This window comes from Spermophilus citellus (assembly GCF_964194105.1).
Source record: "Spermophilus citellus genome assembly, chromosome: 5".
Classification (NCBI taxonomy): Eukaryota; Metazoa; Chordata; class Mammalia; order Rodentia; family Sciuridae; genus Spermophilus; species Spermophilus citellus.
The window spans coordinates 42344394-42371700 of NC_138186.1; the positions used below are offsets into that span (position 1 = coordinate 42344394).

Below are 27307 nucleotides of genomic sequence, written 5' to 3' on the forward strand. Positions count from 1 at the left end.
GACAAGGTGAATGATGATGATGATTTTTACATTTAATTAAGTGATCCGAGTGATATGGGGTTAGACTCAGGTGTAAATATAGAAATAAACTAAATATGGCTACATTTTCTTTGATAACATACTTAGGAGTGCTTACATAAAATCTTTTGCCTCTTAAAAATGATGAAAACATAGGTCATATATACATATGAAAAAACAGAGGTACAAAATCTCAGATGTGCACTCATTTGTTGAGACAGATAACCATGAGATATTTTTATAAAAATAAGGGGAAACTATAACCAATTCATTTAAAGACAAGGTGCTGGCATTTTTAAAACAATCATGAGAAGGCAAATCATATCTTGTTCAACTCACTTTAAATTGCTCTGCTTAATAAATAAAAGGAGATTATTGGATCATAGTACAATCCTCCATGCCTCTTCACTTACAATTTTTTATGATGTTATTCTTTGTGCTCCCAAATTTTCTGCTCTCATGGTAGCATCTTCTTGAATCATTTACTTTTAGGAATAATTAAGGATCAGTTTTTTGTTTTATTCAGTAAAATTGTGTCTGGAATGTGGGGAAATAATTTCTTAATGCTTTAAATTATGGACCTAAATGCTTAGATATGCATAGCTAGTAAAGTATTCTACTCAGCAAGCCTGAATAATATGCTATATAGAGTCCCGCATTCTGCATATTCCTAATGCTGCTTAACACAAAATGATAATTTGTCTCAGACTGGTATGTTTTTAGTTTTAGTTACTAAAGTAACTGATTCAATAGTTTAAACAAATGCTTAGCTCTAATAGAAGCATAAGTTTTTCCTATTGCCTTAAGAAAATAACACAATGTACATATATTTAAAAACTTTAGAATCATCTTAAATTTGAACTCTTTCAGAATGTAATGTCCTCTTAAATATGTGTTTATTCATAAGCATAAATCCAGGCATTACCAATTTTCTAGTATTTTAAAATCACATAATTTGATAGGATGTTTAGAAGCAACTTTAGAGATAAAATTTTAGTTTGGTTCCTTTTTAAGATATATATATATATATATATATATATATATATATATATATATATATATATATAGAGAGAGAGAGAGAGAGAGAGAGAGAATATTTTTTAATATTTATTTTTTCAGTTTTCGGTGGACACAACATCTTTATTTTATTTTATGTGGTGCTGGGGCTCGAACCCTGCTCTCCGCACATGCCAGGCAAGCACGCTACCACTTGAGCCACATCCCCAGCCCCCTTCAGTGGATTTTATCCTCCACATATTCCTAACAATGCAGCCATAGGATAAGCCCCAAAGGTGTAAGCAAAGGTGGTGGCTGCAGAGAAGCTGTTGGAAAAAAAAAGGTGGTCTGAACTGTGGACTCCACAAAACCACTTGTCCAGAACACAACTACTAGTTACTGGAGAAGCTTTGGGTCTACAGAGAGCATTGAAATGGTAATAGGCCATAACAGTTAGGAGGACACACTCTGTAGAGCCCAATCCCAGAGCAATGTATAACTGATGGTCTTCTCAGGGCCCTTGAGATTCCAAAGCATCTGTGATACAATACTGGTAATAAAACAGAGGTTCAGGAAGGAGAGATTGTAGAGGAAGAAATACGTGGGTGTGTGGAGTTTGAGGTTCAAGTGTGAAACAAGTATTATTGCTGTGTTCCCCAGCAGTGTCAAAATGTAGATAACAGAGATGACAAGAACAAGAACCATCTCCAGTTGGGGTTGGTCAGAAAATCCCAGTAAGATAAAATCTGCAGGGTTGCTAAAATTGATTCCTTTTATTGTTCCCAATTGTGAGTTATCTTTCTCAATAATTTCTATTTTATTCCTTTGGGAATAAAAACCCTATACTGTAACCAATAAAAAATAATGAACAAAAACTTGAGCATTTCATTACTGGAATTATATACAAAGAAACAATATACCCATATAAAATAATGTAATAATAAACTGTGTTGTTAAATAGAATAGGAGACAAATGCATATCATGAACATCCTAAATACAAACATAAAATAGACATTAGAATCATACAGCAAAACAGGTTTGAGATATATGCTGAACTACCTGAAAATGAAATACACATGCCATCAATGAGCAAACTGCAAAAAACAAAGCAAGTTGAAAATAAAATTATTTCTATATGCATAGATACATGATAGTTATACAACAGATATAATAGATGCATAAACTAAAAAATACATAGAGTAATTAGAGTTTGGGATACAGTAAGAATAATTATAATATGAAATAGGAGCTATTAGATATGTCTATCATTAATATTCATTGCTTTTCTAAGAAGCAATCAATTACTGAAGGTACAATCAACAATCAAATTAAGGAAAGTCTTCTGTGATCTCTCTATTGGAGGCATTGTTCTGCTTTATAAATATTTCTCTCTAGAAAAATCTAACTCATTTTAAAATCTAACTCAAGGCAACAAACCTTTAAGATGTTTTAATTGTAAGATACACAAAGTAGAGAGAACTAACATAATCCATTGACCTTTTATAAAATAAATTATATAGCCTGTATAAGTATAGTTCAAACTACTAACTTGCAAAGATAAGAAGTATAGTTATGAAAATTCAAACTTTGATTGGTCAATTTTGGAGTTCCCAAAAGACTCCCTGCAGCATATTGATTAACTATGATAGTTATAAATATTCTTTTATAAAAGCCTTTCTAATGAAAATTTCTGATTAGGTCTCAAACAGCCTAACTAGAAAACAAATAAATCTATAAATCTTAGATTGTTATGTTCAGACTAAGATAATTATATAGCCCATTAGGAAAATATGAGCCTAATTTTCTTTGGCATCTGCATGAGCTCTCTCTCTCATTCAGCGAGTAGGACCATGGAACAGGGTAGAGGAGAGTGTGGCTGTGGAGTTGCTAAATCAAGACCTCTAGAGACCAAGCAGGAAGCAGGTCTGATTTTATTGTTCAGTTACCATGTATATATACTCAGGCAGTAACTAAGCAGATTACAAGCAGCCACCAATACAATCTCTGGCCAACTGTTCCTGCAGCGACCAATCAAGGAATGGGCCATGGATCAAGCACAGGGACTACAACATGCGGCCTCATGCCCAGGGCTGTTCCTATGGGGTAAGCAGTTTGCCACTCACACACCTAGCACAGGGGAGTGGTTTGCCACTCACATGCCCTTAACCTATGCCACTGCCGTGTATGCAGTATTCCATGCACTTGTCCCCACATCTCACTGTGCTGCAAGGACTTCTGCCAGGATTGCTGTTTTTCATTCAGTGGCCTTTACATGGTTACATAAGTGTCTCAAGACATAAGAAAAATTTATTGATATTATAAACAGTAAGGCCAGGGTAATAGCATTATAAGGATTAGTTAATTTGGCTACCAGGTTTTTCCAATGTTCAGTCCATCCCAGGAAAAAAGAAGAGGTTGTCAAGACAGACACCTTCATCTCATTGATTTTGAAAATTGCCTTAGTAAGGTTATGCATAATCATAACATAGTAAGAATCCCAAGCTCCCTTAAAATACTGAGAAAAATTAGAAAAGTGTAAGGTTACATTTTCAGATACAGCATATTGGGTGATACAAATACTATGAAATTCAGGGTCTCAAGTGAGCCTGTGCAACATAAACAGAATATCTAGTTGTTCCTGGTGGAGGTCTAGTTCTTGCTGAATGACTTAAATAGCAGCTCAGGACAGTTTATTAAGTCATTTTGAATGACAAAGACTTCTGTTATCGCAGTAGACAACAGTCTGAGTAGTCTGGATACTCTGAGTGAGCAAAGCAGCGGCAGTGGCTATGGAGGCGATGGCGGCTACCAGGGAAATGATTACAATTAGAACAAAATAAGGAGGGCGAGGGGTGGTGGAAGTGAGGATACCATGAAAATAGAAGGAAGATCTGTGGAGTAGGGGAGGGCAAAATTAATATTATCAAATGGTTATACTACTGCTATCATTACACAGAATCAATGCAATCCCCATCAAAATACCAATGACATTCTTCTGAGTAGTTTGAAAACAGTAATTGGATGAGAATTCTGAAAAGTAGATTTACATATTTGTTAAAAGTCGTGTGAAATTAAATCATAATGCGAGGTGTGGTGGTACATGCCTGTAATCCCAGCTGCTAAGAAGGCAGAGGCAGGAGGATCACAAGTTCAAAGCCAGCCTCAGTAATTTAGCAAGGCCCTAAAAACTCAGCAAAACTCTGTTGCTATATAAAATATAAGCGAGTGGTGGACTTGAAGATAGCAGGCCAGAAGGAGGCAGCATTCTGTGTTTCTCTGTGATCCAGATCTCACCTAATCATAATACTGCATCTTGGAAAGTGTTAAAGGACCCCTATACAACTGCTTTCTGCAGAAATCACCAGCACTGAGACCACACACAGGGCTCTGAGCCTTAGCATTGATCAGGACTCTGGAATCCTGGCCCCCAATACCCAAAGTCTGAAGTTCTATCCAAGCAGGGCTCGAGAGAATCTTACCAGAATCATCTATCAGCACCTCTGCAGAACTCCCAGACTTCACTCCACTCCTACTCAAGTCACTCAGCTACTACCTACCCATAGCACAACGCCATCACCAAGTTCCCCTCATCTCACCAGACACACTGGTGCTGGAAGCAGACTGCCTGCATCTTGACTCACCTTCCTCATCATACTTGGTGGGGGCAGCTTCCAGATTGGATCTCCAGCTGGCCAGGTACCAGGTTTTCAACTCCACCCTCTCCCCAGCAGTGGTAACCCAACACAGCAACTGCCCAACACAAAACAACTCTCACTTGGACAGGTATGCAGTGTGACCAGGGGACTGCCCAAGGGAGCCCCAGTGTAAGAGGTTCCTCAATTGAGAACTGCTAAGGGAGAGGGGCTAAAGTTTTGAGAGACAAGGAACTGGAAAATCTCCAGACAAGATAGGGAGATAGTACTGGGTACTCAACTTGTATGAGCAGTCCCAGAAAGAGAACCATGAGTTGCATTCTCCCTGTAGGGACTGACCGGTTCCACTCCTGGCTTCCAGGTGTCCTGCACCAGGACCAGCCTTCCCTCCCTGGATATCTCCACCATAAAGAGGGCAAAGACACCAGCTTACAACACACAACCCCACATGTTGGATGAGAAGAGAAGCAGAGAAGATACTGTTCTCTAAAACTAGCAACAATCTTCATTTCTAACTTGTAGTATTTTTTTCTCTTTCTCTTCTAGTGTTCTATCCTCCAGCCCTCACATCCCCAACATATGTGAAACCAAAAACTTTGCATGAAATAGAATTTTGAAGACTGAGTCATCTAAATAATATAATATAGAGGTTTTTTATATGCCCTTTTTTTCTTTCATTTTTCTTTCCAAATTTTACTATTTTTACATCCTTTATTTTTCTAAATACATATGTGTATTTGTTTTATGTACTCTACTATCTTCCCATGTACTTGTCTACCCGAAATTACATCTTGTCTATTCTCTTGCTATTAACCCTCTTCATTAGATTTCTCTTTCACACTTCCTAAGATATATTAACTCTATATCCTCACATCCTACCTCCTCAGCATATCATCCTACACCCCAACCTGTTCATTTTCCACCATCAGAACCCTTTTTGTAAACCATTTTACAAAACTACTGATAATATTTTAGAAAATAATTGAATCCAACATTTCTGTACATTGAGGCTAAGCTGTAAACATCTTAATAACAACAAGTTGTTCATAAGGTGGTACATTGTTTATTTTGGGATCTGTTAACATTGTTCTTCCCACAAAGGAGAGGTCTTGTAACTCTACAAGAGCACTACAAACCTATAAGGTAAAAACAAAAACACCCAAGACCCACAGAGCTGAAAAGGAAGACACATGAGCAACGTGAAAAGACAAGGGAAGAAAGTGCCCCCAAACAAATCAAGACACCACAGTATTAGAATCATTGCCAGCCACAGCAGAAGAAATTACAGAGAAGATGTTTAGGATGTACATGCTTAAAATGTTCTGTGAACTGAAGGAACATATAAGAGAGTAAATAAAGGAAATGAAAGCTCACTTCGACAAGGAGCTACAAAAACAAATACAGGAAGCAAAAGATCACCTCAACAGGGACATAGGAGTTCTAAAACAAACAAACAAACAAACAAACACACCAAACAGAAATCCTTGAAATGAAAGAAACAATAAATCAAATTAAAACTCAAATGAAAGCATCACCAACAGAGTAGACCACTTAAAATATAGGACATCAGACAATAAAGACAAAATGTATAATCTTGAAAAGAACATAGGTTACACATGATCATGGTAAGAAACCATGAGCAGAACATTCAAGAAATATGGGATAGCATAAAAAGATAAAATTTAAGAGTTACTGGGATAGAGGAAGGCATAAAAGACCAAAGGAATGAACAATCTATTCAATGAAATAATATAAGAAAACTTTTCAATTATGTAGAATATATTGGAAATCCAAATTCAAGAAACCTACAGGATGCTGAATGTACAAAATCACAACAGATCCACACCAAGTCACATTATAATAAAAATGCCCAACATACAGAATAAAAAGAGAATTTTTAAAGCCATGAGAAAAATGAATCAAATGACATATAGGGAAAAACCAATTAGGATAACAGCAGATTTTTCATCACAGACACTAAAAAGCTGGAAGATCCTGGAAAAACATATATCAAGCTGTGAAATAAAATGGGTGCCAACCAAGAATCTTGTATTCAGCAAAATTAGGCTTTAGATTTGAAGATGAATAAAAAAACTTCCATTAAAAACAAAAGATAAAAGAATTTATAGCTAGAAAACTGGCACTAAAAACATCCTTGGACAAATATTCCATGAAGAGAAAACAAAAATCAACATTGAAAATCAGCAGAAGGAGGTAGTACCCTAAAGGAAAAACTAATCAAAGAAGAAAACCAATCATGTTAAATAACAAAAATAGACAATTAGGACTGGGAATACAAACCATGCCTCAATAGTAAACCTGAATGCTAATGGCTTAAACTCACCAATCAAAAGACATAGGCTAGCAGATTGGATTTTTTTTTAAAAAGATCCAACAATATGCTGCCTATGAGAGACTCATCTGATAGGAAAAGACATATACAGAATGAATGTGAAAGGTTGGGAAAAATCATACAACTCTGAGGTACTGAGGAAGCAAGCAGAGATTTTCATCCTTGTATTAAATAAAGAAGACTTCAAGCCAAAGTTGTTCAAAAGGGGTAAAGAGGGACATTATATACTGCTCAAGGGAACCATACACTAACAAGACATAACAATCATAAATATATATTCCCCCAAAAATGGTGCAGCTATGTTCATCAAACAAACTCTTCTCAAGTTCAAGAGTCAAATTGATCACAACACAATCATCTTGGGTGAGTTTATAACACCTCACTCACCAATGGATAGATCTTTGAAACAAAAGGTAAATAAATAAATTATAGAACTCAATAATACAGACTCAATAATTTAGACTTTAACTGACATATATAAAATATTTCAGCCTGCATTAAGCAGATACAGTTTCTTCTCAGCAGCACGTGGATCCTTCTCTAAAATAGACCATATACTATGCCACAAAGCAATTCATAACAAATACAAAATAGTAGAAATACTATTGGAAATCAATGACAAAATAAAAAGTTAAAATTACTCCAACATCTGGAGACTAAACAATATGCTACTGAATGAACAATGGGTTGCAGAAGACATCAAAGAGGAAATTAAGAAATTCTTAGAGGTAAATGAGAACATAGACACAACATATCAAAAACTCTGTAACACTATAAAAGCAGTTCTAAGAGCAAAGTTCATTGCATGGATATCATTTCTTAAAAGAAGAAAAAGTTAACAAATAAATTACCTCACTTTACATCTCAAAGCCCTAGAAAAAGAAGAACAAATCAGCAGCATAAGCAGTTGAAGGCAAGAAATATTTAAAATAGAACTGAAATCAATGAAATCGAAACAAAAGAAACCATTGAAAAAACTGACAGAACAAAAAGTTGGTTCTTTGAAAAAAATAAATAAAACTGATAGACTCTTACCTATGCTAACAAAGAGAAAGAGAGAACTCAAATTACCAGCATAAGTGATGAAAAAGGTAACATCACAATAGACACTACAGAAATATAATGGATAATTATAAATTATTTTATTGGTTGTTCAAAACATTACATAGTTCTTGATATATCATATTTCACACTTTGATTCAAGTGGGTTATGAACTCCAATTTTTACCCCGTATACAGATTGCAGAGTCACATCAGTTTCACTTCCACTGATTTACATATTGACATACTCATGTCTGTTGTATTCTGCTGCCTTTCCTATCCTCTACTATCCCCCCTCCCCTCCCCTCCCCTCTTCTCTCTCTACCCCCTCTACTGTAATTCATTTCTCCCCCTTGTATTATTTTTCCCTTTCCCCTCACTTCCTCTTGTATGTAATTTTGTATAACCCTAAGGGTCTCCTTCCATTTCCAAGCAATTTCCCTTCTCTCTCCCTATCCCTCCCACCTCTCATCCCTGTTTAATGTTAGTCATCTTCTCATGCTCTTCTTCCCTACTCTGTTCTTAGTTACTTTCCTTATATCAAAGAAGACATTTGGCATTTGTTTTTTAGGGATTGGCTAGCTTCACTTAGCATAATCTGCTCTAATGCCATCCATTTCCCTCCAAATTCTATAATTTTATCATTTTTTAATGCAGAGTAATATTCCATTGTGTATAAATGCCACATTTTTTTTATCCATTCGTCTATTGAAGGGCATCTAGGTTGCTTCCACAGTATTGCTATTGTGAATTGTACTGCTATGAACATCGATGTAGCAGTGTCCCTGTAGCATGCTCTTTTTAGGTCTTTAGGGAATAGACCCAGAAGGGGAATAGCTGGATCAAATGGTGGTTCCATTCCCAGCTTTCCAAGAAATCTCCATACTGCTTTCCAAATTGGTTGCACCAATTTGCAGTCCCACCAACAATGTACAAGTGTACCCTTTTCCCCACATCCTCACCAGCACTTGTTGTTGTTTGACTTCCTAATGGCTGCCAATCTTATTGGAGTGAGATGATATCTTAGGGTGGTTTTGATTTGCATTTCTCTGACTGCTAGCAATGGTGAGCATTTTTTCATGTACTTGTTGATTGATTGTATGTCCTCCTCTGAGAAGTGTCTGTTTAGGTCCTTGGCCCATTTGTTGATTGGGTTATTTGTTATCTTATTGTCTAATTTTTTGATTTCTTTATATACTCTGGATATTAGGGCTCTATCTGAAGTGTGAGGAGTAAAGATTTGTTCCCATGATGTAGGCTCCCTATTTACCTCTTTTATTGTTTCTTTTGCTAAGAAAAAAACTTTTTAGTTTGAGCAAGTCCCATTTGTTGATTCTAGATATTAATTCTTGTGCTATGGTTGTCCTATTGAGGAATTTGGAGCCCGACCCCACAGTGTGTAGGTCGTAGCCAACTTTTTCTTCTATCAGATGCCTTGTCTCTGGTTTGATATCAAGCTCCTTGATCCATTTTGAGTTAACTTTTGTGCATGGCGAGAGAAAGGGATTCAGTTTCATTTTGTTGCATATGGATTTCCAGTTTTCCCAGCACCATTTGTTGAAGATGCTATACTTCCTCCATTGCATGCTTTTAGCCCCTTTATCAAATATAAGAAAGTTGTAGTTTTGTGGGTTGGTTTCTGAGTCCTCTATTCTGTACCATTGGTCCACCCGCCTATTTTGGTACCAATACCATGCTGTTTTTGTTACTATTGCCCTGTATTATAGTTTGAAGTCTGAAATCCTAGAAAGGCAGATAATTATAAATTATTTTGAAAACTTACACTCTGTTAAAATAGAAAATATTGAAGCCCCCAACAAATTTCTTAAGTCATACAACTTCCATAGATTGAATCAGGATGATATACACAATTTAAACAGACCAATATCAAGTGATGAAATACTGATGCTATCAGAAGGCTACAAACCAAGAAAATCCAAGGAAAGGACAGATACACAGCTGAGTTCTACAAGATCTTTAAAGAAGAACTAATACCAATACTTTTCAATTTATTTCAGGAAATAGAAAAAGAGGCAGCCCTATCTCTCCCCATGCACAAACTTACCTTGGAATTAAACCAGAGACTCTGCATCTAATACAAGAAAAAGTAGTCCCTAATCTTCATCATGTGGGATTAGGCCCCAACTTCCTTAATAAGACTCCTGTAGTGCAAGATTTTAAACCAAGAATCAATAAATGTAATGGACTCAAACTAAAAAGTTTCTTCTCATCAAAAGAAACAATCTTTGAGGTGAGTGAACATCTTGGGAGCAAATTTTTACCCCTCATACATCAGATAGATCACTAATCTCTAGGGTATATAAAGAACTCAAAAATCTAAGCAACAAAAAAGAAATAACTCAATCAATAAATGAACCAAGGATATGATCAGAAACTTTTCAGAAGAGAATATACAATCAATCAACAAATATATGAAAAAATGTTCATCATCTCGAGCAATTAGAGAAATGCAAATCAAAATTACTCTAAGATACCATCTTCTCCCATTCAGAATGGCAGATATTATGTAGACAAACATCAATAAGTGTTGGCGAGGATATGGGGAAAATGGCACATTCATACATTGCTGGTAGAACTTCAAATTGGCGCAGCCAATATGGAAAGCAATATGAAGATTCCTTTGAAAACTGGGAATGGAACCACCAAATTGATCCAGCTATCCCTCTCCTTGGTGTATACCCAAAGGACTTAAAGACAGCATACTACAGGGACACAGCCACATTCCATGTTTATAGCAGCACAATTCACAATAGCTAAATTGTGCAACCAAATTAGATGTCCTTCAATAGATGAATGGATTAAAAACAGTGACATATATGTGCAATGGAATATTTCTCAGCAATAAAAGAATAAAATCATGGCATTTGCTGGTAAATAGATGGCATTGGAGAAGATAATGCCAAGTGAAGTTAGCCAATCCCCCCCCCCAAAAAAAAAAAAACAAATGGTGAATGTTTTCTCTAATATAAGGAAGCTGACTCATAGTAGGGTAAGGAGGGGTAACATGGGAGGAATAGACAAACTCTAGATAGGGCATAGGGGTGAGAGGGGAAGAGAGAGGGCAGGGGGGTTAGCAATGATAGTGGAAAGTGATGGACACCATTATCCAAAGTACATGTATGAAGATACAATTTTGTGTGAACATAATTTTATACAGACAAAAATATGAAAAATTGTGGTCTTTATGTGCAAGAAATATTGTAATGCATTCTGTTATCATTTATTTTTTTAAATCAATAAAAGTAAATAAATAAAAATATATTAAAAAGTGGCCGTGATTAAGCATCCTTAAGTTTAATCCCTAGTACTCCCCCCAAAAAAACTAAATCATAAAATGGCAACAGTAACAAAAATAATATAAAATTTGTATGAATAGACATAATCATTGGGTATATCTCTGGAAATATATAATGAAAAATTCATAAACTTTGTAAAAAGGTACAAATATCTGAAGTAGCAACATGCCATACAAATAGTATTTTAAATTAGTAAAGAAATATATTGTTTAGTGGATCAAGTAATGATCCACCAAAATAAAGACAATATTAGATATCTGATTTTCCAGAATAACAAATATATATGAAAGAATGAAATATATAAAGAACTTACTTTAAACTTAGAATATCAATAAATAGGGATAAAATTGAGACAAATAATACTTGCATAAATATTCACATAGAGTTGGGATTTGAAAAGTTTCTTGAGGCAGATAACACATAAGTTCCCTTATTAAATACAATAAAATGCATATACTTAATTATAAGAAATATTTATTTCAATAATTTATAATGTACAATAACATTTTATGCAAATCTAATGATTATAATCGTGGAATTTATACAAATAATTTGGTAAATCTTTATAATGGAATGTTAATGAGGCAATGATGTAAGGTTAATATTTTCTGACACTGAAAAAATATTTAAACTTGTTAGTGAAAGTAATTGGCCTGCAAAGGAGACATGGCTCATTTACTCAATTATGTAGTTAACTTCTAATAGCAATGATACAGACTTCATTCATAGCACCCATACACCCATAGCAATGAACTAAAGAACATATGTATGTAAGAGGTCTGAATATGGGTCAGAGAATTTTCCTTTAATACTGTCAGGAAAGGGGCTAGGATGTGGCTCAAGCGGTAGCGCGCTCGCCTGGCATGCGTGCGGCCCGGGTTCGATCCTCAGCACCACATACCAACAAAGATGTTGTGTCCGCCGAGAACTAAAAAATAAATATTAAAAAAAAATTCTCTCTCTCTCTCTCCTCTCTCTCTCTCTCTCTCCTCTCTCTCTCTCTCTCTCTCTCTCTCTCTCTCTCTCTCTCAAAAAAAAAAATCATAATCTCTTAAAAAAAATAATAATAATACTGTCAGGAAAAAAACAAAAAAAAATGGTCTGTTGAGAAATGCCTTCCTTTAAGTGTCTCTCTTGAGAAAGAAAATTTCTGGACACTAATCAACTCCATAATTAGAAATTTAGAAATATAGATCCAGATGGTCTTGAGAGAATCCATATCCTATGTATTTTTCATTTATTCTAATCTGAGTTTCTCCATGGAAAATTACTCAAGCCATATTTACTTTCACCTGGGTATAAGGCAGTTATATTCACTCCAAGAGAGAAACCTTATTATGCTAAGGTCATATCACCAGAAATATTCTATACATGCCAATAAGTGTGAAAGGGAAAGAGAGAGATGACCTAGAGGATGTAAGTAATCCTCTAAATGTCTTGCATCGCCATGTCTTCCCACTCTGAGCTGCCTCCAGTCACACTAGTCAGCACCAACTTAGCTACTTCCCTGATTGAGTCACTGTGTCTCTCCCTCTACATGTTCATTAAAAATAACTGTATCATACAATAAGAACTATCATTAAAAAAAGCTTGGGGAGAATAAATTTCTTGATCTTTTTGCCAAAAGAAAAAAGGATTTTTCTCTGGACAATTATTTTCCAAATAGTACTTCAGTCCTTTGTTCATATATAAGATGTGAAAAGAGGTTTTTACAATTCTATTTTGGTTTCAACACACACAAACACACACACACACACACACACACACACACACACACACACACACATTTCTGACCACTCTCTTTTCTAGGTCTTCTTCAGTGACTCCATTCAAGCCTCAAGTCAGACTTAATCTTTGGAGAAAGCAAATTTCTACACATCCCATTTCAGAGTTAGGAGCTGGTTCTCAGGAGATTAAATAGAATAGTTATTCTTCAACCTAATCACCTAATCACCTAAGATGCGTGCACATCTGAGATTTTCCGCTTGTGTGTTTTCATATGTATATATGACCTATTTTTTATCACATTTAAGAGGTAGAAGATTTTATGTAAGCATTCCTAAGTATGTTATTAAAGAAAATGTAGCTTTATTTAGTTTCCTTCTATATTGACACCTGAATCTAACCCCATATCTCTCACATCAGTTAATTAAATGTAAGAAACATCATCATAATTCACCTTGTCTGTGAGACAAAAAAAAAGACACAAAATACATTCTAGGTATTTCCCCGACCAAATTCTTCACTGTTATCCACTATTTTTTTTGTATTGCAATTTCTATTACTATGAACAATGATTACTAACAATCCATTCAATGATAGCTTAAAATTAGTCTCAGCATTCACCTGTTACTCCCCTCCCACTTAAATAGCCACTGTTATGGTTTGGATATGAGGAGTTTTCCAAAAGCTCCTGTGGTAATGCAGAAACATTTAGAGGTGAAATGATTAGATTATTAGAAATGTAGCCTAATCTATTTTATGAATGAATCACTGAACGATCCATTGTACTGGGTGGTAACTGTGGGTATATGGGGTATGGTGGGTCACTTTTGACGTGCTCTTGAGGATTATATCTTGTCCCCCTGGCTCCTCTCTCTCTCTCTCTCACTCTCTCTCTCCATCCCAGACACCATGAAGTAGCAAGTTTCCTCCACCATGCCCTTCTTCCATGATGTTCCACCTCAACTCAAGCCTAGAACCATGGAGTTGGCTGACTGTGGACTGAATTTCTGAAATCGTAAGCTCAAAATAAACTTTTCCTCCTCTAAGTTGATATTATCAGGTTTGAGTGGTATGTTAGATAGATTTTTGTCATTGCAAACCAAGTGGAAGCTTTTCTTAAATAGATTGTCTTTAATAATAACTTTTGACAATAAGGGGGAAGAAACAGCTTATGAAAAAAACAGGAGATATCAAATGGTTAATGATACCAAAAATATGAGACAAAATGCCTTTGCATTCATGAATATCTTTTAATAATTATATTTATTATTCTTCTTTGTGTAATTTCATGGTTAAAAACCTTACCTAAATTTTATCTCAAATGTTGTAGGTCAATAGTAATAATGATACTTCTCTAAATTGATTCTATTTTTCTTTTTACCTTTGAAGACTGATGGAAGAAAACAATGAAACCTCCGAGGGAGGTTTTATTTTGCTTGGATTCTCAGACCAGCTCCAGTTGGAAATCATCCTTTTCGTGGTAGTTTTGATATCATATCTTCTGACCCTTGTGGGCAACACAACCATCATCATGGTCACCCACCTGGATCCTAAACTCCACACACCTATGTACTTTTTCCTCACTAATCTCTCCTTTCTTGATCAGCATCATGCCCCAGCTGTTGTGGAACCTGAGGGGACCAGTCAAGACCATTACATCCACAGTTGTAGGCTGTGTCCTACAACTCTATGTGTCCCTCTCCTTAGGTTCCACTGAGTGCATTCTCCTTACTATCATGGCATTTGACCGCTATGTGGCTGTCTGCAGACCTCTCAAGTACATAACTGTCATACACCCATCATTCTGCAAGGCCCTGGCAGGAATAGCTTGGCTAAGTGGAGTGGGAAACACTCTGATCCAAAGCACCATCACCCTGCAGCTTCCTCGATGTGGGCACCGTCGTCTCCACCACTTCTTGTGTGAAGTGCCTGCCATGATCAAGTTGGCATGTGTTGACATCCATGCAAACCAAGTCCAGCTTTTTGTGGCTACATTAGTTCTCCTCCTCCTTCCCATGGCATTGATATCTGTCTCCTATGGATTTATCACACATGCTGTGATAAAAATTAAGTCATCCCAAGCTTGGCACAAGGCTTTAGGGACCTGTGGCTCTCATCTACTAGTGGTGTCCCTTTATTTTGTGACCAGCTCAGTCATATACATCGAACCACAGAGATCCTTTGGCCACAGCCAGGGCATGTTCCTCACACTCTTTTATACTGTTGTGACTCACACCCTCAACCCCCTCATATACACCTTGAGGAACAAGGATGTGAAAGGAGCCCTGAGGAGACTGCTGAGGAGAGAACAAAATTTGTAATGGAAAAAATAAAGGGCAGTGACTTTCTTTTCTGGAAACTTATTAAAGAGACATAATATTAAATGACTGCTCCCTAAAGTGACTGATTGCCCCTCTAGCAGCATTTACATACAGTGTGGCCCACATTGTCTCAAAAAAAACATTGAGATTCAATTTCTGTAGCTCATGGAACCTGTGTGTTAAAAATATTTTCACAAACTTCCTTATTAAATGTATTTGAAAGACTACACATATAGTAAGAATGGAAGATTTTGTAGATTTTCACTGCACATATATACATATATAACTGCATACATAATTAGGGAATTACAATGATATTTATTGTTTGAAAAATTGAAAAATATATATTAGCAAGAAGAAATTATTGTAGTATTTCCTTTGTAGAACAATTCTCTTGTTATATTGTTGCAAGCATTTTGTATATATTATCTCAGCTCTTTCAGGAAAAAAATACAACATCACCAAACTTCAAAAAGTGGATTTTTTTGGCATACATCACAAAATCTGTGAATCTACTTAAACTACTACTGAGAAAAAATATTGACTTTTAACAAATAATAATTCAAATAATTTTAAATATGTATAAATAATTACTAAATAATTTAATGAATACTAAACATTCACATAATGAAGTCTCAGCTTGATCCAGGCTCTTGAAAAATCTTGCATTCAATTCTATGTAACAGTCTCTTGCCTTCCCAGTGTCTTTGTGGGAACCTGTGGTCTCTGGAGCCACACTTCCTTGGTTTGAAGGTTTGTTTTACTCACTTGCCATTCATGACCCTCTGTTCTTTACCTTACCTGTACATTTCTCAATCACTTCTGACATGGTCAGGGACGATTAAATACACTTAACTCATGCAAAGTGTCAAAAAGTCATGGCAGTGGTAAATACTGAGTAAATTTAATAATTATTTTTTTAAAAAGAGAGAGAGAGAGAGAAAAATTAATATTTATTTTTCAGTTTTTGGCAGACACAACATGTTTGTTTGTATGTGGTGCTGAGGATCGAACCCAGGCCGCACGCATGCCAGGTGAGCACACTACCACTTGAGCCACATCCCCAGCCCCAAATTTAATAAGTATTTTTTATTGGTTGTTCAAAACATTACAAAGCTCTTGACATATCATATTTCATACATTAGATTCAAGTGGGTTCTGAACTCCCATTTTTACCCCAAATACAGATTGCAGAATCACTTCGGTTACACATCGACATTTTTACATAATGCCATATTAGTAACTGTTGTATTCTGCTAACTTTCCTATCCTCTACTATCCCCCCTCCCCTTCCCTCCCATTTTCTCTCTCTACCCCATCTACTGTAATTCATTTCCCTCCTTGTTTATTATCCCATCCCCCTCACAACCTCTTATATGCAATTTTGTATAACAATGAGGGTCTCCCTCCATTTCCATGGAATTTCCCTTTTCTCTCACTTTCCCTCCCATCTCGTGTCTCTGTTTAATGTTAATCTTTTCTTCCTGCTCTTCCTCCCTGCTCTGTTCTTAGTTACTCTCAGTATATCAAAGAAGACATTTGGTATTTATTTTTTAGTGATTGGCTAGCTTCACTAAGCATGATCTGCTCTAGTGCCATCCATTTCCCTGCAAATTCCATGATTTTGTCATTTTTTAGGGCTGCATAATACTCCATGGTGTATAAATGCCACATTTTTTATCCATTCATCTATTGAAGGGCATCTGGGTTGGTTCCACAGTCTAGCAATTGTGAATTGTGCTGCTATGAACATCAATGTGGCAGTATCCCTGTAGTATGCTCTTTTAAGGTCTTCAGGGAATAGACTGAGAAGCGCAATAGCTGGGTCAAATGGTGGTTCCATTCCCAGCTTTTTCAGGAATCTCCATACTGCTTTCCAAATTGGCCATACCAGTTTGCAGTCCCACCAGCAATGTACAAGAGTACCCTTTTCCCCACAACCTCGCCAGCACTTGTTGTTGTTTGATTTCATAATGGCTGCCAATCTTACTGGAGTTAGATGGTATCTTAGGGTGGTTTTGATTTGCATTTCCCTGACTGCTAGTAATGGTGAGCATTTTTTCATGTACTTGTTGATTGATTGTATGTCTTCCTCTGTGAAGTGTTTGTTCAGGTCCTTGGCCCATTTGTTGATTGGGTTATTTGTTTGACATATATAGAATATATCAACCATCATCAAGTGGATATACTTTTTTCTCAGCAGCACATGGATCCTTCTCAAAAATAGACCATATATTATGCCATAGGGAAAACCTCAGTAAATATAAAGGGGTGGAGATAATACCATGCATTTTATCTGATCATAATGGAATGAAACTGGAAATCAATGATAAAAGAAGGAAGGAAAAATCCTACATCACATGGAAAATGAACAATATGTTACTGAATGATCAATGGGTTACACAAGACATAAAGGAGGAAATAAAAAAATTCTTAGAGATAAATGAAAATACAGACACAACATATCGGAATCTATGGGACACAATGAAAGCAGTTTTAAGAGGGAAATTCATTGCCTGGAGGTCATTCCTCAAAAAAGGGAAAAACCAACAAATAAATGAGCTCACACTTCATCTCAAAGCCCTAGAAAAGGAAGAGCAAAACAACAGCAAATGTAGCAGAAGGCAAGAAATAATTAAAATCAGAGCAGAAATCAACTAAATTGAAACAAAAGAAACTATTGAAAAAATTAACAAAACTAAAAGTTGGTTCTTTGAAAAAATAAATAAGATCGACAGACCCTTAGCCATACTAACGAAGAGAAGAAGAGATAGAACTCAAATTACTAACATACGGGATGAAAAAGGCAATATCACAACAGATGCTACAGAAATACAGAAGAAAATTAGAAATTATTTTGAAAACCTATATTCCAATAAAATAGAAGATAGTGAATACATCGATAAATTTCTTAGGTCAGATGATTTGCCCAGACTGAGTCAGGAGGATACACACAATTTAAACAGACCAATATCAATGGATGAAATAGAAGAAGCAATCAAAAGACTACCAACCAAGAAAAGCCCAGGACCGGATGGGTGTACAGCGGAGTTTTACAAAACCTTTAAAGAAGAATTATCTCCAATACTTTTCAAGTTATTTCAGGAAATAGAAAAAGAGGGAGCTCTGCCAAATTCATTCTATGAGGCCAACATCACCCTGATTCCGAAACCAGACAAAGACACCTCAAGGAAAGAAAACTACAGACCAATATCTCTGATGAACCTAGATGCAAAAATCTTCAATAAAATTCTGGCGAATCGGATACAAAGGCACATCAAAAAAATTGTGCACCATGATCAAGTAGGATTTATCCCTGGGATGCAAGGCTGGTTCAATATACGGAAATCAATAAATGTTATTCACCACATCAGTAGACTTGAAGATAAGAACCATATGATCATCTCGATAGATGCAGAAAAAGCATTCAACAAAGTACAGCATCCCTTTATGTTCAAAACATTAGAAAAACTAGGGATAACAGAAACTTACCTCAACATTGTAAAAGCTATCTATGCTAAGCCTCAGGCTAGCATCATTCTGAATGGAGAAAAATTGAAGGCATTCCCTGTAAAATCTGGAACAAGACAGGGATGCCCTCTATCACCACTTCTATTCAATATAGTTCTCGAAACACTGGCCAGAGCAATTAGACAGACGAAAGAAATTAAAGGCATAAAAATAGGAAAAGAAGAACTTAAATTATCACTATTTGCAGACGACATGATTCTATACCTAGAAGACCCAAAAGGGTCTACAAAGAAACTACTAGAACTAATAAATGAATTCAGCAAAGTGGCAGGATATAAAATCAACATTGATAAATCAAAGGCATTTCTGTATATCAGTGACAAATCTTCTGAAATGGAAATGAGGAAAAACACCCCATTCACAATATCCTCAAAAAAAAAAATACTTGGGAATCAACCTAACAAAAGAGGTGAAAGATTTATACAATGAAAACTACAGAACCCTAAAGAGAGAAATAGAAGAAGATCTTAGAAGACGGAAAAATATACCCTGTCCATGGATAGGCAGAACTAACATCATCAAAATGGCGATCTTACCAAAAGTTCTCTATAGGTTTAATGTAATGCCAATCAAAATCCCAATGGCATTTCTTGTAGAAATAGATAAAGCAATCATGAAATCCATATGGAAAAATAAAAGATCCAGAATAGCAAAAGCAATTCTAAGCAGGAAGTGTGAATCAGGCAGCATAGCAATACCAGATTTCAAACTATATTACAGAGCAATAGTAACAAAAACAGCATGGTACTGGTACCAAAACAGGCGGGTGGACCAATGGTACAGAATAGAGGACACAGAGACTAATCCACAAAGCTACAACTATCTTATATTTGATAAAGGAGCTAAAAGCATGCAATGGAGGAAGGATAGCATCTTCAACAAATGGTGTTGTGATAACTGGAAATCCATAATCAACAAAATGAAACTGAATCCCCTCCTCTCACCATGCTCAAAAGTTAACTCAAAGTGGATCATGGAGCTAGATATCAAATCAGAGACTCTGTGTCTGATAGAAGAAAAAGTTGGCTCCGATCTACATATTGTGGGGTCGGGCTCCAAATTCCTTAATAGGACACCCATAGCACAAGAGTTAATAACAAGAATCAACAAATGGGACTTTCTTAAACTGAAAGTTTTTTTCTCAGCAAGAGAAACAATAAGAGAGGTAAATAGGGAACCTACATCCTGGGAACAAATTTTTACTCCTCACACTTCAGATAGAGCCCTAATATCCAGAGTATACAAAGAACTCAAAAAATTAGACAACAAATTTAATAATTATTTAAAATATTTTCAAAAATAGAATGATATGGGATGGGGTTGTAGCTCAGAGGTAGAGTACTCTCCAGCACATGCAAGGCGCTGGGTTCGATCCTCAGCACCACATAAAAATAAATAAATAAAATATGTGTTGTGTCTAACTAAAACTAAAAAATAAAAATACATTAAAAAATATGGTGCTCAGAATTCTCCATAGTCTTTCCACACAACCTCTGTCATTCTCAACATGTGCTTCATTTTGTGCTTGTGTTTGTTTTACATTTTATATTGAATGATACTTAGATTATTTTTGTTTATTTATTTATTTGATTTTATTTATTCATTTGATTTTTATTTATTTATTCATTCGATTTTTCCTGGAAACACTAAAATCAATCAAAATCTCTCTTCACACCTCTTTGTATCAACACCAAATTGCAATCAAATACCAATTTTGACTTTGGAATCTTTGCTCTAAAGAATATTGTTGAAACTTTGAGTCAGAGTGCTTGGGTTCAAAGCCCAGTCCTATGAAACTAATCAACTAGAATAAAGTTTAAATACATATCATATTACAACAATTCACAGTATCCTCAACAATACAAGAGTGGGAACAATAGTTCCTAACTTACTTGACTACTGTGATAAGTAAATCTGATTGGGATACAGTTAAACTCAGAGCTATCTATTATGTATTAATAACAACCACCCAATAATTGTTAGTTACTTCTACATCACTTATACTATTCCAAACTTCATAACTTGATTGACCTTACTGATTTAATGATTTCTCTATGTATTCAATAACTTCCTTGTATTATTCAGCAGCATTTAACTATGCCCAACTATTCCCTATATTTTTTGTAGCTCCTCTAATTTAGTGTAAAGTTTGAATGTGGATCCTGCTTTATATTTAGACTTCCCTTATCATCACAGCCACAGGAAACTCTTCTCCAAACTATTCCTAGTGGTGTCTTAACCCATTTCATCCATCACATTCACATTGCCACTGCCCCAGTTCAAATCTTCTATTTTTCTCCTTAAAAAGATTGAAAATATATAGCTCTGAGAAGAAACAGGTTTACGGTCATATTTGGTTTGGAGGGCAGATTTGGTTTAATGACTGAAACCCAGGAGAGTGTGTAAACTGAGAGAGAGAAAGTAAGAAAAAGGGGGGAGAGAGAGAGAGAGAGAGAGAGAGAGAGAGAGAGAGAGAGAGAGAGAGAGAGAGAGAGAGAGAGAGAGAGAAATTAGGGAAAAAAGCTAGAGGGAAGGGAAAGGATATACAAACCAATATGGGCACTGATATACATACAGCAGGAAGTCTTTCTAAGAAGAAGTACACTGTGCCAGGAAACAGCAGGGTCTTTCCTAAGAATTCAGCCCAAGTGCAATGACAAAGCTTTCCAGTAATTTCAACACAGTCAAATCAATCAAGCTTTTCCTTCATGGTTTGATATTTCAATAATTTACTGATTTTGTAAGAAAGCATTCCCATGATGATGTCATGAATGTATAGATTTTTTCTTTCATTACTGGTTCTATAATCATCTGACAAGAATATTTATTGATGGTGTGATAGTGGTCACATGTCTCCTTTTCCATATGAATGATTAGTTATTACAGTAGCATCTAATAAAAAAAATTACTTTTTCTAGTGACCTGAAAAGCCACATTTGTTTAAAAGTTTAGTGTCTTTTTCTACTCACAGTTTACAAAAAATTTATTTTTGTGGACCTTGAATTTTATGAATAGCTGATTAAGGATCTAATGGTATTATTAAGTAAATTTTCCTTCTTTAATTCTGTTATTTTGGTGAATTTTCATTATTCATGTTTTGGATCTGGAATAAATTCAATTTGGGAAATGAGTATGATTTATTTCATAATGGACTTCATAATATTTCAATCCTGTGTTAGTTTATCAGACTATCCTTTAGTTTTGACTGAAACAAGTATTTGAATTTTCCCTTTTATTTTTCAAACTTCTGATATATGTAAAAAATTTTTAGAAGTCAACTTGGAAAAAAACCTAGAGACTTGAACAAGTATGATACATAAGATCTCTCAATGAATTTTAAACAAAATAATCTGATCAATTTTATTAGTCATCAGGGGAGTACAAAATTTAAGTAGTAATGAAATATCCATTACTTACTACCAGATGGATAAAATTAAAAGAACACAAAACGCTGAGTGTAGGCATAGATGTGGAGCAATTGGGATTCCCAAGCCCTGAGAAGTATAAGTGTTTACATCAATTTTCAAGGTTAATGGTATCTACTAAATCTGAATATAATCTATGTCTAAACAATTCATCAGAAGATAACTTACCTTTTTGTTTACCCAGAGATATGTGCAAAAATATTCATAGTGGCATTGCTCATAAAAGATGAACCTGAAAATGCTTAAATACCAATCAATACTACAATGGCTAAATTTGAAGTGGCATATTCACCCAGTGTAATACAATGCAGGAATAAAAATTATAATTTGCTGTTACCAACACCATAATGATTAAATTTCACAAAGAAAATGTTGAATGAATGAAGGCAAAGACAAAAGTAATATTGATGCATTATTTTGTTTATATACCATTCAAAAATCATAATAAATTTAATGTGATAAGTAAAAGTATTATATGGAAATGAATTGAGGGTTGTTCTGGAGTGTTGCTTGTTTTATTTCTCCATCAAGATGTGTTCATAATGTAAGAATTTATCAACCTGCATCTTTATGAATTATTTGTTTGTTTGCTTGTTTTGAAGAGTACCTGGGATTAAATTCAGGGACATCTATCCACTGAGCTACATTCCCCAGCCCTATTTTGTATTTTATTTAGAGACAGGGTCTCACTGAGTTGTTTAACATCTCCCTTTTGCTGAAGCTGGTTTTGAACTCGAAATCCTCTTGCCTCATCCTCCAGAGCTGCTGATATTACAGGTGTGTACCAACATATCTGGCTGAACTATTTATTTGGATATGAAATAAATTTATATAAAGAATCAATAGGCTTTCATAAAATCCAGATTCTATTGAGGATTATAAATATTTTTAGTACTGGGACTCAATGCGCAGAAAATGATCAAGTTAGGTGAACTGTTGTTTCCTTCAGATTCTGTATATGCTGTGAGGTTTGTCCAATTTTCTGCTACTCTTTTAGTATTGGGTACACACCTTAGCTAAATGTGGTTGCCATCCATCATTATATCACTGCAATTGTTTTCTTAGACCTGTCATTGGTATCATCTGGCTAGAACATGAGGGTGCATGAGTTTTTATTCATACTCTGAAATATTGGAAAAGGAGTCAGTAGCCTTAGACAAAATGAAGTTCACCTCCTCTATTGAGAAAAAGTATGCTTGAAGAAATGCATAAAGTATGGGATGAATATGGTGTACTTATAAGCAGCAGGCAGGAAATTAATGGGATTTCCATCTGGGGACTTTGTTTGGTCTTAGAGTAAGATAACCTGTGCAGGGATGAGTGGGAGGATTTAATAATTTGTCCCAGTTTTCTATGACAGAAGAGAAGAACAACAGGATACACATAGAATGATTTCTGGGCAGACCTAAGAGGCCATTGGAAGAGAGACTGGGATTTTTAAAGGTGTGATTCCACAAAGTCATATGTTTATGTCCATCAAACCCAGTGCTTGTAAGAAATGAGGAGAAAAGCCCTGTAAAAATGTTCCATGTCTGAGTTTTCAGGGTAGATGTAAAGAAAGGATAAGAGAAATTTTTAAGGTTCCAATGAAATTATCTGCCAATAAGATGTATTTCGTGTGTATGTGTGCGTGTGTGTGTGTGTGTGTACTACTAGATTATTGATAAAAATTTAATATGAATATATTTAAAACAGAGTGACTCAATATTGGGAGGTTATTAAAGTAAAAGTTAAAATATTTGTGGTTTTGTCTAGTTTAAACAGTACTGAAAGGTAAGACTCTCTTTCAGAATGATCTCCTGGGACCATTGACTTTGGATACTATAGAGCCTGAGATTAATTGCCATATTGGGAGAACTGTGTCCCTGGGAACTTTTTCGATTCAATGGCCTGTGTCCTCTCCCAACCTCTCTTTATTTTCTGGTCTTCAGGGATCTCCAATCTCAAATAACAGTCCCTACAACCAATTCATGGGCCTCAGACATTGATTTATCACTTCAAGGTAAAAATTGTTATTGCTTTGTGACTTAAATTTCCTCTTTTTAAAAAATGTGGTTATTGGGATGAAAAAAATAAAAAAGCTTCTTCTCTTTTAATATATTCACTATTATTTATGCCTTGATTTTATATCTGCCTTATTCCCATGATTCTTAACTTTTAATAATAAATTGAGATTTTGGATTCAAGTCCATCTGGGTAAAGGGAGATAATATGAAACACATATAATTTCAAATTTGGCAGCAGAGTTAAATACAATTCTTCTATGGGCCTAAAATGAACATAATCTTACAAGTAAGGAACTTTCTCATGACCAGAATTAATCTTTCATTTCATTCTTTTGAGATTATATATGTGTGAGAATGTGTGTTAAAATCCCTATTAAAAGTATCATTTGGCCAAGATGGGTAGAGGCTATAAGCAGGATTAGAATGAGAGTGACATGTCTGAATTTATTTTATTGAATTGATAGAAGTAAAGTGAGAAAAGTGAAAATTATGCATATATGTGTTTTGGGAGTTTGTATGGATATGGATATGTATAAACATCTATGCAATACCTTTTATGTATTTTACATATACATAAATTTATGCATATGTGTATATATCTAGGGCCCCCTTCAAATTATATTTCTTATAGTGCTCCCCTTTCCCTATCTCTTGAGTGATCCCTCAAGGACTCGATGTTGTTATTTGATGTGTCTCCCCTACCACACCCTTGATTTTATTTTTACTGATTTTTGCTAAATATCATTTTTATATGATAAGTGAAATTACTGTAAGGTATTACTTTTGACAATTATTTCACATATTTTATTTCCAAGATTAATTTTTACAATAAAACAATTATTAGGGAAAAATTTCAAGGCCTGAAAGATTTTTTCACATCCATGTAGAAAGTGTCTATTTGTCCTAAACAACAGGTATGGTTATGGTCTTTAGGTATATTAACTGAATTGGTGAATATATTTTAAACTTTTGCATTCATAAATATTTGGAGTTTTTTAAAATCTTCCCTTTAGCCTCTTGAAAGGTAAAAATTCTATGTAGGTTTTATGTACATTGAAGCAGCTCTTTCATTCTTTTGATGGGCCCTCGTAATAATAATCCCCACTCCCTCCTTTCAGATTTAACCACGTTTTTATTGAACATTCCCTTCCCTAGTACCACACACCAAAAAAAATGAGGATTTTGTTGAATGTGCTGCATGAACCTACATCCTCAATAAGCTTATGGAATAAATGAATTGACTAATCCCTAAAGGAAACATGCTTCTGATATTATGTGTCCACATTATTGAACAGTTAGATATAAATAATAATAATAATAATATGACTTTATTAACCAAATGTTTACCATTTTAAAATAAAAAGAATCTTTATAGTCTCCACAACCCAACAGTCATTCATATAAAGACAATCATCAAAAAAGAATGCCTAACTCAAAGTTTATGCTTGAATACTGGAAATTTTATATATATAAATTATATAAATATATATATATATATATATATATATAATTTATATATTATATATATAAAATTTGTGGAAATTATATATATTATATATATTGTATATATAATTTGCTTATATTAAACATTTATTTTACTGAATTTTTCCATTTGATTTGAATGATTCTTCATAAGTTATTAATGAATTTAATGTATTTTTTCCTTTGGCATTTTCTTTCTTTCTCTGTACTTTTTTTTCCTTCTGTGGAAGATTTTATCTAAGCTTCTAATAGTTCTCTCTCAAGGAAAGCCTTTGTTTCCAGAGTAAGCTCCAGGTCCCTCCATGTGTAGAAAGTCTTTAACAACATCTTCTGCAACTTTTGAAGGACACTGCACTGAAATTTATTCTGTGAGCCACTGTAATTTGTCTGAGTGAGGATTTCATAGAGTTATTTTATAAAGTTTGATGCTGTCACTATTGACCAACACATTATACTCTCTTTTTAATTCTTGTAATGTTTTCCTTCTTGTCTGAACAAGGTAATGGGCATGACCAATAGCAGTGCCAAAGAAGACTTCGTTCTGGTGGGCTTCTCAGAGCAGCCCCAGCTGGAAAAGATACTCTTTGTGGCTGTTTTGATATCCTACCTTCTTACTTTAGCAGGAAATACACTAATTATTCTGGTCTCTTCCATAGACCCTAAACTCAAAATACCCATGTACTTTTTCCTTACTCACCTCTCCCTAGTGGACATCTGTTTTACCACCAGTATTGTCCCTCAGCTGCTGTGGAACCTCAAAGGACCAGCCAAGACCATCACATCCCTGGGTTGTGCCATCCAGCTCTATGTCTCCCTGGCATTGGGATCCACTGAATGTGTTCTCCTGGCTGTGATGGCTTTTGACCGCTATGCTGCAGTGTGTAGACCTCTCCACTATACAGCTGTAATGAACCCACGCTTGTGCCAGGTTCTGGCAGGGGTCGCATGGCTGAGTGGAGCAGGAAATGCTCTCATCCAGGGCACTGTCACCCTCTGGCTACCTCTCTGTGGACACCAACGGCTTCATCATTTCTTCTGTGAAGTCCCCTCCATGATTAAGATTGCATGTGTGGACATCCATGACAATGAGATCCAGCTCTTCCTTGCTTCATTGGTCTTGCTCCTTTTGCCCTTGGCACTGATATTGATGTCCTATGGACACATAGCCAAGACAGTTATAAGCATCAAGTCAGTGCAGGCCTGGCACAAAGCCCTGGGGACATGTGGATCCCACTTGATAGTAGTATCCCTCTTCTATGGGAGCATCACAGCCATCTACATCCAGCCTAACAGTTCTTATGCCCACACGTATGGGAAATTCATCTCCCTCTTCTACACAGTCATCACCCCGACCCTCAATCCTCTCATTTATACCCTGAGGAACAAAGAAGTCAAAGGTGCACTAGGAAGAATATGCCACAGAGACTTATGTGCATAA

General features: G+C 35.4%; 1 protein-coding gene across 1 annotated transcript; it reads left to right on the top strand.

Annotated features, from left to right (window-relative positions):
• Positions 1 to 2865: 2865 nt before the first annotated feature.
• On the top strand, positions 2866 to 27307 carry LOC308650375 (olfactory receptor 2G3-like; the record flags this gene model as incomplete). Its single annotated transcript, XM_081296422.1, has 4 exons — positions 2866 to 2938; positions 4615 to 4798; positions 14494 to 14705; positions 26577 to 27307. The coding sequence occupies 4 exons, from the start codon at positions 2866 to 2868 to the stop codon at positions 27305 to 27307; spliced, it is 1200 nt and encodes a 399-aa protein (XP_081152548.1).